Source organism: Bombina bombina, chromosome 4, assembly GCF_027579735.1.
Source record: "Bombina bombina isolate aBomBom1 chromosome 4, aBomBom1.pri, whole genome shotgun sequence".
Lineage (NCBI taxonomy): Eukaryota > Metazoa > Chordata > Amphibia > Anura > Bombinatoridae > Bombina > Bombina bombina.
In genome coordinates, this window is record NC_069502.1 from 806,261,439 (window position 1) to 806,275,735 (window position 14,297).

Consider the following 14,297-nt stretch of genomic DNA (forward strand, 5'->3'; position numbering starts at 1 on the left):
TATGCCCCTATGTTTCTGGCTTTTCTATTGGATGAGCCTTGTGGGTGTGTAATCATGCTGTTTACTGTGGTTTCCATAATCACTTGGCGGTTTTTTGAGTGGAGTTTGGTTTGCTTCATTGGTGTTTGTCTCTATAAATGAATGTAATTCACTGTGTTTCCTTGTCTGAGGAAGGGGATACGGTCCCCGAAACGTCACAAATAAAGGCACGAAATTTAAAAGTCCAGCGAGTGCAAGCCATTTGTCTACTTCTATTCATGTTCCCTCTCACCCTGCACTAGACAATGCTGCATGTGGGAGGGGTGTGTGTGTGCACTCACTTATTCATCCCACTGACACCTTTCTACAAAGCACTGTTCCCCTAACAAACATCAGTTAGTTGATCTTAGGGCCACAGCAGTAAGAGCAGGGCTAAGGGGACCAGCAGACTGGATGCTGTCTGCCCAAGGCTGCATGGATACAGTGTGAGCAGAGTCACACAGCCTCAAGACTGAAGAGAGCAGTGTGTGCAGCTGCACACACTGCTCAAATCCTCACGTGCCTGCCACTCCAGATTTCAGCTGCATGCGCCTACAGTCAGCCCTACCCAGGAACAATCCCACCACCAGAGCAGTTACCTGGTAACAGTGATAACCTCAGCAGGACCTTTTATGATACAGTGGGATTGGCTGGATGCCGAGTTAGGGCTTAGCATTCAGTGCTGCACAGTGCACATCTAAAACAGCACATGGCACCGGCACAGTCTGGCACAGTTTCTCACCAATAAATATAAGCAGATAACTTTTGACTGTGACAGTATTAGGACTGACTGTGTATGTCCACCATTTTTTTTAGGACACTTAGGCCCCTCAACAAAGACTGGGCCCTGGGCAGCTGCCCCTTTTGCCCTGTGTTAAAGACGGCCCTGACTGGGAGATTAATTACTGCAGCTAAAATTCTCACAGCCTGCTTTACAGAGGAAACATGATACACAAGACTAGGTAGTGAGCATATGATGGCTAAGGTACTTGCTGCAAAACAGATACTCACAGCCTGCTTGACAGCAGAAACATGATACACAAGACTAGGTAGTGAGCATATGATGGCTATGGTACTTGCTACAAAACAGATTCTCACAGCCTGCTTGACACCAGAAACATGATACACAACACTAGGTAGTGAGCATATGATGGCTAAGGTACTTGCTACAAAACAGAAATTCTCACAGCCTGCTTGACAGCAGAAACATGATACACAAGACTAGGTAGTGAGCATATGATGGCTAAGGTACTTGCTACAAAACAGATTCTCACAGTCTGCTTGACAGCAGAGACATGATACACAAGACTAGGTAGTGAGCATATGATGGCTAAGGTACTTGCTACAAAACAGATTCTCAAAGCCTGCTTGACAGCAGAAACATGATACACAAGACTAGGTAGTGAGCATATGATGGCTAAGGTACTTGCTACAAAACAGATTCTCAAAGCCTGCTTGACAGCAGAAACATGATACACAAGACTAGGTAGTGAGCATATGATGGCTAAGGTACTTGCTACAAAACAAATTCTCACAGCCTGCTTGATACCAGAAACATGATACACAAGACTAGGTAGTGAGCATATGATGGCTAAGGTACTTGCTACAAAACAGATTCTCACAGCCTGCTTGACAGTAGAAATACAGATGCTGAATGCACAAATACAGAGGTGAGAAGTTCAGATACAATAATTTCTGTTTTGTAGCGAGTACCGTAGTCATTATATGCTCACTACCCAGGGAGAATTATGCTAAAATGTAACAGTTTTGTTCCAGCGTGCAATAATTGTCCACAGTGTTTGCAAAATCTAAATGTTGGTGCTGCTCTGTAGACTTTATTTATTTATGGATCTGCGTTTGGGAAATAGTAAGTTCTGGTCATGTGATGTGGAACCAGACACGGGGTGAACATCAACAGTGCAGGAGATATGAAGAAACAGGAGCGTTTAGCTCAAGGCAATAAATATTGAAGGTACTTCCATATACTTTACTCATTCACAGTGTTGTACACAAACAGATCGTTATAAGGGCACTTTAATATACAACCTAATAAAGGCGGAGAGTGTCAACACAGTTGTGATATGTTGTTTATGGACACATGCAGTGACCTTGTAGCAGCCCCTAAAATAACTAGACACGGCATCACGCGCACACCATCATTCAGATTGCACATGCGCACTGAAAAATGACTATATTTTACATACTATAAAATTGCGTATTGGTCATGGGGCCGGCTAATATAGCACTGTTGCCCGGCCCTTTTATCAGGGCATTTCAGGATCATCAAGCTTAAAGGCTCGCAAAGAATGAAACAAGTAAAAAAAAAAAAACTTTTCATATTACAATGGTTATGATTATTCATCCATTTTGATTGTTATTAAGGTTTTATTGCTGCTAAGTAACTCTCTCTCCTGAGTGACTGGTCCAGAGCATTTACACCACAGGAAAGAGGGTTAAGTTTGTTTAATATACAACATGAGGCTTATTGCTTCTGTACACAAAGCATTCAGTTGTATTTTTTAGAATAATATGTAAAATAAACTATATTAGTGAAAATATGCAATAAATATTTATTGAATATCTAGAAATTAACTATGTTATCAAATATTATCAAAAGTATTATAATGTAATAAAATTACTTCAGTCAGAAAACTACATTTTATAACTATTGCTTGTGTGCACGAAATGAAGCAAGGTATGAGGTTTCAGACAGTTATTACTTTTAATCTTTTTTAAGAATCTAATTTTAAAATAAAATGGATGTCCATTTGTTGCACTAAAATGTAAGTAAATGTTAGATATCTGTCTATCTATGAGTGTCTTTATCTATATGGTGATTGTAAGGCTGAGAAATTTTTACAAAACAACGAGGCAGCCCAAAAATCCATAAGTCAGTAATTTGTGGCTACATGATGACTTAACCCTTGATTTCCCAAAGGACTGTACACCAGTCTCAGGAAATCATGTATTATTTAGAAAGTAAATTAAAATCAGAACATGGATTATAAATATATAAAAAGGATAAAACAATGCTATTCAGAAACTATTTCAGAAATCGAGCATTTTTAACTTTACTGCTAAGGCACACGTACCCTCTGCATTGCGGTGCGATATGGTAACTTAGGTCTTGCTAATGATCTATAGCACACAGCAAACAAATGTCACAGAATCACTGCTGGTGCACGGTGTAAACTCGTCCATAGAGGTGCAGCAGACACATAAGGTATTTCTTAGAAAAACATAATTTATGTAAGAACTTACCTGATAAATTCATTTCTTTCATATTAGCAAGAGTCCATGAGCTTGTGACGTATGGGATATACATTCCTACCAGGAGGGGCAAAGTTTCCCAAACCTCAAAATGCCTATAAATACACCCCTCACCACACCCACAAATCAGTTTAACGAATAGCCAAGAAGTGGGGTGATAAAAAAGTGCGAAAGCATATAAAATAAGGAATTGGAATAATTGTGCTTTATACAAAAATCATAACCACCACAAAAAAAAGGGCGGGCCTCATGGACTCTTGCTAATATGAAAGAAATGAATTTATCAGGTAAGTTCTTACATAAATTATGTTTTCTTTCATGTAATTAGCAAGAGTCCATGAGCTAGTGACGTATGGGATAATGACTACCCAAGATGTGGATCTTTCCACACAAGAGTCACTAGAGAGGGAGGGATAAAATAAAGACAGCCAATTCCTGCTGAAAATAATCCACACCCAAAAATAAAGTTTAACGAAAAACATAAGCAGAAGATTCAAACTGAAACCGCTGCCTGAAGTACTTTTCTACCAAAAACTGCTTCAGAAGAAGAAAATACATCAAAATGGTAGAATTTAGTAAAAGTATGCAAAGAGGACCAAGTTGCTGCTTTGCAAATCTGGTCAACCGAAGCTTCATTCCTAAACGCCCAGGAAGTAGAAACTGACCTAGTAGAATGAGCTGTAATTCTTTGAGGCGGAGTTTTACCCGACTCAACATAGGCAAGATGAATTAAAGATTTCAACCAAGATGCCAAAGAAATGGCAGAAGCTTTCTGGCCTTTTCTAGAACCGGAAAAGATAACAAATAGACTAGAAGTCTTTCGGAAAGATTTCGTAGCTTCAACATAATATTTCAAAGCTCTAACAACATCCAAAGAATGCAACGATTTCTCCTTAGAATTCTTAGGATTAGGACATAATGAAGGAACCACAATTTCTCTACTAATGTTGTTGGAATTCACAACTTTAGGTAAAAATTCAAAAGAAGTTCGCAACACCGCCTTATCCTGATGAAAAATCAGAAAAGGAGACTCACAAGAAAGAGCAGATAATTCAGAAACTCTTCTGGCAGAAGAGATGGCCAAAAGGAACAAAACTTTCCAAGAAAGTAATTTAATGTCCAATGAATGCATAGGTTCAAACGGAGGAGCTTGAAGAGCTCCCAGAACCAAATTCAAACTCCAAGGAGGAGAAATTGACTTAATAACAGGTTTTATACGAACCAAAGCTTGTACAAAACAATGAAGATCAGGAAGAATAGCAATCTTTCTGTGAAAAAGAACAGAAAGAGCAGAGATTTGTCCTTTCAAAGAACTTGCGGACAAACCCTTATCTAAACCATCCTGAAGAAACTGTAAAATTCTCGGTATTCTAAAAGAATGCCAAGAAAAATGATGAGAAAGACACCAAGAAATATAAGTCTTCCAGACTCTATAATATATCTCTCGAGATACAGATTTACGAGCCTGTAACATAGTATTAATCACAGAGTCAGAGAATCCTCTTTGACCAAGAATCAAGCGTTCAATCTCCATACCTTTAAATTTAAGGATTTCAGATCCTGATGGAAAAAAGGACCTTGCGACAGAAGGTCTGGTCTTAACGGAAGAGACCACGGTTGGCAAGAGGCCATCCGGACAAGATCCGCATACCAAAACCTGTGAGGCCATGCCGGAGCTACCAGCAGAACAAACGAGCATTCCTTCAGAATCTTGGAGATTACTCTTGGAAGAAGAACTAGAGGCGGAAAGATATAGGCAGGATGATACTTCCAAGGAAGTGATAATGCATCCACTGCCTCCGCCTGAGGATCCCGGAATCTGGACAGATACCTGGGAAGTTTCTTGTTTAGATGGGACGCCATCAGATCTATTTCTGGAAGTTCCCACATTTGAACAATCTGAAGAAATACCTCTGGGTGAAGAGACCATTCGCCCGGATGCAACGTTTGGCGACTGAGATAATCCGCTTCCCAATTGTCTATACCTGGGATATGAACCGCAGAGATTAGACAGGAGCTGGATTCCGCCCAAACCAAAATTCGAGATACTTCTTTCATAGCCAGAGGACTGTGAGTCCCTCCTTGATGATTGATGTATGCCACAGTTGTGACATTGTCTGTTTGAAAACAAATGAACGATTCTCTCTTCAGAAGAGGCCAAAACTGAAGAGCTCTGAAAATTGCACGGAGTTCCAAAATATTGATCGGTAATCTCACCTCCTGAGATTCCCAAACTCCTTGTGCCGTCAGAGATCCCCACAAAGCTCCCCAACCTGTGAGACTTGCATCTGTTGAAATTACAGTCCAGGTCGGAAGCACAAAAGAAGCCCCCTGAATTAAACGATGGTGATCTGTCCACCATGTTAGAGAGTGTCGAACAATCGGTTTTAAAGATATTAATTGAGATATCTTAGTGTAATCCTTGCACCATTGCTTCAGCATACAGAGCTGAAGAGGTCGCATGTGAAAACGAGCAAAGGGGATCGCGTCCGATGCAGCAGTCATAAGACCTAGAATTTCCATGCATAAGGCTACCGAAGGGAATGATTGTGACTGAAGGTTTCGACAAGCTGCAATCAATTTTAGACGTCTCTTGTCTGTTAAAGACAGAGTCATGGACACTGAATCCATCTGGAAACCCAGAAAGGTTACCCTTGTCTGAGGAATCAAAGAACTTTTTGGTAAATTGATCCTCCAACCATGATCTTGAAGAAACAACACAAGTCGATTCGTATGAGATTCTGCTAAATGTAAAGACTGAGCAAGTACCAAGATATCGTCCAAATAAGGAAATACCACAATACCCTGTTCTCTGATTACAGACAGAAGGGCACCGAGAACCTTTGTAAAAATTCTTGGAGCTGTAGCTAGGCCAAACGGCAGAGCCACAAACTGGTAATGCTTGTCCAGAAAAGAGAATTTCAGGAACTGATAATGATCTGGATGAATCGGAATATGCAGATATGCATCCTGTAAATCTATTGTGGACATATAATTCCCTTGCTGAACAAAAGGCAAGATAGTCCTTACAGTTACCATCTTGAACGTTGGTATTCTTACATAACGATTCAATATTTTTAGATCCAGAACTGGTCTGAAGGAATTCTCCTTCTTTGGTACAATGAAGAGATTTAAATAAAACCCCATCCCCTGTTCCGGAACTGGAACTGGCATAATTACTCCAGTTAACTCTAGATCTGAAACACATTTCAGAAATGCTTGAGCTTTTACTGGATTTACTGGGACACAGGAAAGAAAAAATCTCTTTGCAGGAGGTCTCATCTTGAAACCAATTCTGTACCCTTCTGAAACAATGCTCTGAATCCAAAGATTGTGAACAGAATTGATCCAAATTTCCTTGAAAAAACGTAACCTGCCCCCTACCAGCTGAGCTGGAATGAGGGCCGCACCTTCATGTGGACTTAGAAGCAGGCTTTGCCTTTCTAGCTGGCTTGGATTTATTCCAGACTGGAGATGGTTTCCAAACTGAAACTGCTCCTGAGGATGAAGGATCAGGCTTTTGTTCTTTGTTGAAACGAAAGGAACGAAAACGATTATTAGCCCTGCTTTTACCTTTAGATTTTTTATCCTGTGGTAAAAAAGTTCCTTTCCCACCAGTAACAGTTGAAATAATGGAATCCAACTGAGAACCAAATAATTTGTTACCCTGGAAAGAAATGGAAAGTAAAGTTGATTTAGAAGCCATATCAGCATTCCAAGTTTTAAGCCATAAAGCTCTTCTAGCTAAAATAGCTAGAGACATAAACCTGACATCAACTCTGATAATATCAAAAATGGCATCACAGATAAAATTATTAGCATGCTGTAGAAGAATAATAATATCATGAGAATCATGATGTGTTACTTGTTGCGCTAAAGTTTCCAACCAGAAAGTTGAAGCTGCAGCAACATCAGCCAAAGATATAGCAGGTCTAAGAAGATTACCTGAACACAGATAAGCTTTTCTTAGAAAGGATTCAATTTTCCTATCTAAAGGATCCTTAAACGAAGTACCATCTGACGTAGGAATAGTAGTACGTTTAGCAAGGGTAGAAATAGCCCCATCAACTTTAGGGATTTTGTCCCAAAATTCTAATCTGTCAGACGGCACAGGATATAATCGCGTAAAACGTTTAGAAGGAGTAAATGAATTACCCAATTTATCCCATTCTTTGGAAATTACTGCAGAAATAGCATTAGGAACAGGAAAAACTTCTGGAATAACCACAGGAGCTTTAAATACCTTATCTAAACGTTTAGAATTAGTATCAAGAGGACCAGAATCCTCTATTTCTAAAGCAATTAGTACTTCTTTAAGTAAAGAACGAATAAATTCCATTTTAAATAAATATGAAGATTTATCAGCATCAACCTCTGAGACAGAATCCTCTGAACCAGAAGAGTCATCAGAATCAGAATGATGATGTTCATTTAAAAATTCATCTGTAGGGAGAGAAGTTTTAAAAGATTTTTTACGTTTACTAGAAGGAGAAATAACAGACATAGCCTTCTTTATGGATTCAGAAACAAAATCTCTTATATTATCAGGAACATTCTGCACCTTAGATGTTGAAGGAACTGCAACAGGCAATGGTACTTTACTAAAGGAAATATTATCTGCTTTAACAAGTTTGTCATGACAATCAATACAAACAACAGCTGGAGGAATAGCTACCAAAAGTTTACAGCAGATACACTTAGCTTTGGTAGATCCAGCACTAGACAGCGATTTTTCTGTAGTATCTTCTGACTCAGATGCAACGTGAGACATCTTGCAATATGTAAGAGAAAAAACAACATATATATAAAGCAAAATTGATCAAATTCCTTAAATGACAGTTTCAGGAATGGGAAAAAATGCCAAAGAACAAGCTTCTAGCAACCAGAAGCAATGAAAAATGAGACTTAAATAATGTGGAGACAAAAGCGACGCCCATACTTTTCGCGCCAATAAGACGCCCACATTATTTGGCGCCTAAATGCTTTTTGGAGCCAAAATGACGCCACATCCGGAACGCCGACATTTTTGGCGCAAAATAACGTCAAAAAATTACGCAACTTCCGGCGACACGTATGACGCCGGAAACGGAAACGATTTTTTTGCGCCAAAAAAGTCCGCGCCAAGAATGACGCAATAAAATGAAGCATTTTCAGCCCCCGTGAGCCTAACAGCCCACAGGGAAGAGTCAAATTTTTGAAGGTAAGAAAAAATGATTAAATCAAATGCATTATCCCAAATATGAAACTGACTGTCTGAAAATAAGGAAAGTTGAACATTCTGAGTCAAGGCAAATAAATGTTTGAATACATATATTTAGAACTTTATAAACAAAGTGCCCAACCATAGCTTAGAGTGTCACAGAAAATAAGATTTACTTACCCCAGGACACTCATTACATGTTTGTAGAAAGCCAAACCAGTACTGAAACGAGAATCAGCAGAGGTAATGGTATATATAAGAGTATATCGTCGATCGGGAAAAGGGAGGTAAGAGATGAATCTCTACGACCGATAACAGAGAACCTATGAAATAGACCCCGTAGAAGGAGATCACTGCATTCAAATAGGCAATACTCTCCTCACATCCCTCTGACATTCACTGCACGCTGAGAGGAAAACCGGGCTCCAACTTGCTGCGGAGCGCATATCAACGTAGAATCTAGCACAAACTTACTTCACACCCTCCATCGGAGGCAAAGTTTGTAAAACTGAATTGTGGGTGTGGTGAGGGGTGTATTTATAGGCATTTTGAGGTTTGGGAAACTTTGCCCCTCCTGGTAGGAATGTATATCCCATACGTCACTAGCTCATGGACTCTTGCTAATTACATGAAAGAAAATGTGTTTATAAAGCAAGTTATGTATGCACACTTCTATGACAAAATTGTAGGTTACTTTACTGGGAGTTCAATGGTCAGACACGTCACACATGTGCACTCACCTGGGCCCTGTGTCTCTCAGACACATCACATATGTACACTCACCTGTACCCTGTATCTCTCAGACACATCACACATGTACACTCACCTGTACCCTGTATCTCTCAGACACATCACACACGTACACTCACCTGTGCCCTGTATCCCTCAGACACATCACACACGTACACTCACCTGTGCCCTGTATCTCTCAGACACATAACTCATGTACACTCACCTGTGCCCTGTATCCCTCATGCACATCACACACGTACACTCACCTGTGCCCTATATCCCTCAGACACATCACACACGTACACTCACCTGTGCCCTGTATCCCTCATGCACATCACACACGTACACTCACCTGTGCCCTGTATCCCTCATGCACATCACACACGTACACTCACCTTTGCCCTGTATCCCTCATGCACATCACACACGTACACTCACCTGTGCCCTGTATCCCTCAGACACATCACACACGTACACTTACCTGTGCCCTGTATCCCTCAGACACATCACACACATACACTCACATGTGCCCTGTATCCCTCAGACACATCAAACATGTACACTCACCTGTACCCTGTATCCCTCAGGCACATCACATGTACACTCACCTGTACCCTGTATCTCTCAGACACATCACACACGTACACTCACCTGTGCCCTGTATCCCTCAGACACATCACACACGTACACTCACCTGTACCCTGTATCTCTCAGACACATCACACACGTACACTCACCTGTGCCCTGTATCCCTCAGACACATCACACACGTACACTCACCTGTACCCTGTATCCCTCAGACACATCAAACACGTACACTCACCTGTACCCTGTATCTCTCAGACACATCACACACGTACACTCACCTGTGCCCTGTATCCCTCAGACACATCAAACACGTACACTCACCTGTACCCTGTATCCCTCAGGCACATCACATGTACACTCACCTGTACCCTGTATCTCTCAGACACATCACACACGTACACTCACCTGTGCCCTGTATCCCTCAGACACATCACACATGTACACTCACCTGTACCCATCAGATACATCACACATGTACACTCACCTGTGCCCTGTATCCCTCAGACACATCACACACGTACACTCACCTGTGCCCTGTATCCCTCAGGCACATCACACATGTACACTCACCTGTGCCCTGTATCCCTCAGACACATCACACACGTACACTCACCTGTGCCCTGTATCCCTCAGACACATCACACACATGTACACTCACCTGTACCCATCTGATACATCACACATGTACACTCACCTGTGCCCTGTATCCCTCAGACACATCACACACGTACACTCACCTGTGCCCTGTATCCCTCAGACACATCACACACATGTACACTCACCTGTGCCCTGTATCCCTCAGACACATCACACACGTACACTCACCTGTGCCCTGTATCCCTCAGACACATCACACACGTACACTAACCTGTGCCCTGTATCCCTCAGACACATCACACACGTACACTCACCTGTGCCCTGTATCCCTCAGACACATCACACGTACACTCACCTGTGCCCTGTATCCCTCAGACACATCACACGTACACTCACCTGTGCCCTGTATCCCTCATGCACATCACACATGTACACTCACCTGTGCCCTGTATCCCTTAGACACATCACACACGTACACTCACCGGTGCCCTGTATCCCTCAGACACATCACACATGTACACTCACCTGTGCCCTGTATCCCTCAGACACATCACACATGTACACTCACCTGTGCCCTGTATCCCTCAGACACATCACACACGTACACTCACCTGTGCCCTGTATCCCTCAGACACATCACACACGTACACTCACCTGTGCCCTGTATCCCTCAGACACATCACACATATACACTCACCTGTGCCCTGTATCCCTCAGACACATCCCACGTGTACACTCACCTGTACCCTGTATCCCTCAGACACATCACACACGTACACTCACCTGTACTTATATTGTAACATATTTCCTGCTTTGCAGCTTCTGGCATATTACTTAGCCACTGATCTTCTGTTTGTTCCGTGTTACATACAATTTTAGCATTGTTTACATCTGAAAAAAATATCAGTAATAGAAATAAATAAATGATTCTTTACATGTTATCTTTTTAAAAGTTAGTTTAAAACAAAATGTGAAAAACAGTGTAATTTAAGTTAAATAAACCTGAGCCTACATCAGTAGCAGACACATCTGGAAGAAACATCCCATGAAATGACATCAGCACAACAGTAAATACAACCTGTGTCATATAGTAAAGGGAGTCAGCTGGGAATCAGTTACTTTACTTGCTACAACTACAGCCTCACTGTAACCAATCAGAATTCCCATATGAGACGTATTACAGGGTTTTGTGAGGTTTTGAAAATAATATACATTTCCCATTGTTTATTAAAACCTCACTATTGCCCATTTAATTATCTTAACTTGTATTGCCTGTGTGAGAGAGAGTACCACAGTGATATGATAGAGACATCAGATATATAAAGGGATTTATATCGTTCAAGACAAAAGTATTTTCTATTTATTTAATAAAAGAGTAAAAATAATAGAAATAATGCAAGTTATCAAGTTTAACCTTTTCATCACTGAGCCATTTCATACCCTTGTGCTGACGCTGTTTTCAGTCTTTTGCATTCATTTTATTTAGAATTCAGCCATACATAAGCTATATCACAATCACCACAAATAACAGGTGAGTTTTCATCTGTGTGTTTTATTGAGGGGGAATAGGGACTCTAAAAGTGAGACACGTCACACATATACACACTCACCTGTGCTATTCTAGTATTCCAACAGCCCCGGGAAACAGACACAATCTCCATCACACACACAGTAAAATCCTGATTATTTTATACAAACATATACATTAGAGACGGGATCGTGGTCTTTCTTACTAAGGGTCAGATTACAAGTGGAGCACAATTTAACGCTCCTGCTTGTTAACTGCGCTAGAAGTAAGCTTTTTGTGTGGGTTGCCCTCATATTATGAGTTGAAAGTAAACTGCTAGCTTGCACGATAACCGCGCAAAGAATGTAAAAAGCTGAAATCAGGATATTGTGCATGCAATAACCAGTAAAAAAGTGGGGGAAAAACCCTACTGGCGCACAAACCTGATCACTTATTCTCAAGTGCACTAACATGATATGAAAAACAGAATTTATGTTTACCTGATAAATTACTTTCTCCAACGGTGTGTCCGGTCCACGGCGTCATCCTTACTTGTGGGATATTCTTTTCCCCAACAGGAAATGGCAAAGAGCCCAGCAAAGCTGGTCACATGATCCCTCCTAGGCTCCGCCTACCCCAGTCATTCGACCGACGTTAAGGAGGAATATTTGCATAGGAGAAACCATATGGTACCGTGGTGACTGTAGTTAAAGAAAATAAATTATCAGACCTGATTAAAAAAACCAGGGCGGGCCGTGGACCGGACACACCGTTGGAGAAAGAAATTTATCAGGTAAACATAAATTCTGTTTTCTCCAACATAGGTGTGTCCGGTCCACGGCGTCATCCTTACTTGTGGGAACCAATACCAAAGCTTTAGGACACGGATGAAGGGAGGGAGCAAATCAGGTCACCTAAATGGAAGGCACCACGGCTTGCAAAACCTTTCTCCCAAAAATAGCCTCAGAAGAAGCAAAAGTATCAAACTTGTAAAATTTGGTAAAAGTGTGCAGTGAAGACCAAGTCGCTGCCCTACATATCTGATCAACAGAAGCCTCGTTCTTGAAGGCCCATGTGGAAGCCACAGCCCTAGTGGAATGAGCTGTGATTCTTTCGGGAGGCTGCCGTCCGGCAGTCTCGTAAGCCAATCTGATGATGCTTTTAATCCAAAAAGAGAGAGAGGTAGAAGTTGCTTTTTGACCTCTCCTTTTACCGGAATAAACCACAAACAAGGAAGATGTTTGTCTAAAATCCTTTGTAGCATCTAAATAGAATTTTAGAGCGCGAACAACATCCAAATTGTGCAACAAACGTTCCTTCTTTGAAACTGGTTTCGGACACAGAGAAGGTACGATAATCTCCTGGTTAATGTTTTTGTTAGAAACAACTTTTGGAAGGAAAACCAGGTTTAGTACGTAAAACCACCTTATCTGCATGGAACACCAGATAAGGAGGAGAACACTGCAGAGCAGATAATTCTGAAACTCTTCTAGCAGAAGAAATTGCAACTAAAAACAAAACTTTCCAAGATAATAACTTAATATCAACGGAATGCAAGGGTTCAAACGGAACCCCCTGAAGAACTGAAAGAACTAAATTGAGACTCCAAGGAGGAGTCAAAGGTTTGTAAACAGGCTTAATTCTAACCAGAGCCTGAACAAAGGCTTGAACATCTGGCACAGCGGCCAGCTTTTTGTGAAGTAACACAGACAAGGCAGAAATCTGTCCCTTCAGGGAACTTGCAGATAATCCTTTTTCCAATCCTTCTTGAAGGAAGGATAGAATCCTAGGAATCTTAACCTTGTCCCAAGGGAATCCTTTAGATTCACACCAACAGATATATTTTTTCCAAATTTTGTGGTAAATCTTTCTAGTTACAGGCTTTCTGGCCTGAACAAGAGTATCGATAACAGAATCTGAGAATCCTCGCTTCGATAAGATCAAGCGTTCAATCTCCAAGCAGTCAGCTGGAGTGGAAACCAGATTCGGATGTTCGAACGGACCCTGAACAAGAAGGTCTCGTCTCAAAGGTAGCTTCCAAGGAGGAGCCGATGACATATTCACCAGATCTGCGTACCAAGTCCTGCGTGGCCACGCAGGAGCTATCAAGATCACCGACGCCCTCTCCTGATTGATCCTGGCTACCAGCCTGGGGATGAGAGGAAACGGCGGGAACACATAAGCTAGTTTGAAGGTCCAAGGTGCTACTAGTGCATCCACTAGAGCCGCCTTGGGATCCCTGGATCTGGACCCGTAGCAAGGAACTTTGAAGTTCTGACGAGAGGCCATCAGATCCATGTCTGGAATGCCCCACAGCTGAGTGACTTGGGCAAGATTTCCGGATGGAGTTGCCACTCCCCCGGATGCAATGTCTGACGACTCAGA

General features: G+C 41.5%; 1 protein-coding gene across 1 annotated transcript in view; it reads right to left on the minus strand.

The window, feature by feature from the left end:
* The window catches only part of LOC128657057 (uncharacterized), a 112,020-nt gene that overhangs the window by 41,329 nt on the left and 56,394 nt on the right, over window positions 1-14,297 (minus strand). The window contains exon 8 of the mRNA XM_053711283.1: window positions 11,189-11,296. Within this exon, the coding sequence (XP_053567258.1) occupies window positions 11,189-11,296 (108 nt within the window). The remainder of the gene's footprint in view (window positions 1-11,188; window positions 11,297-14,297) is intronic.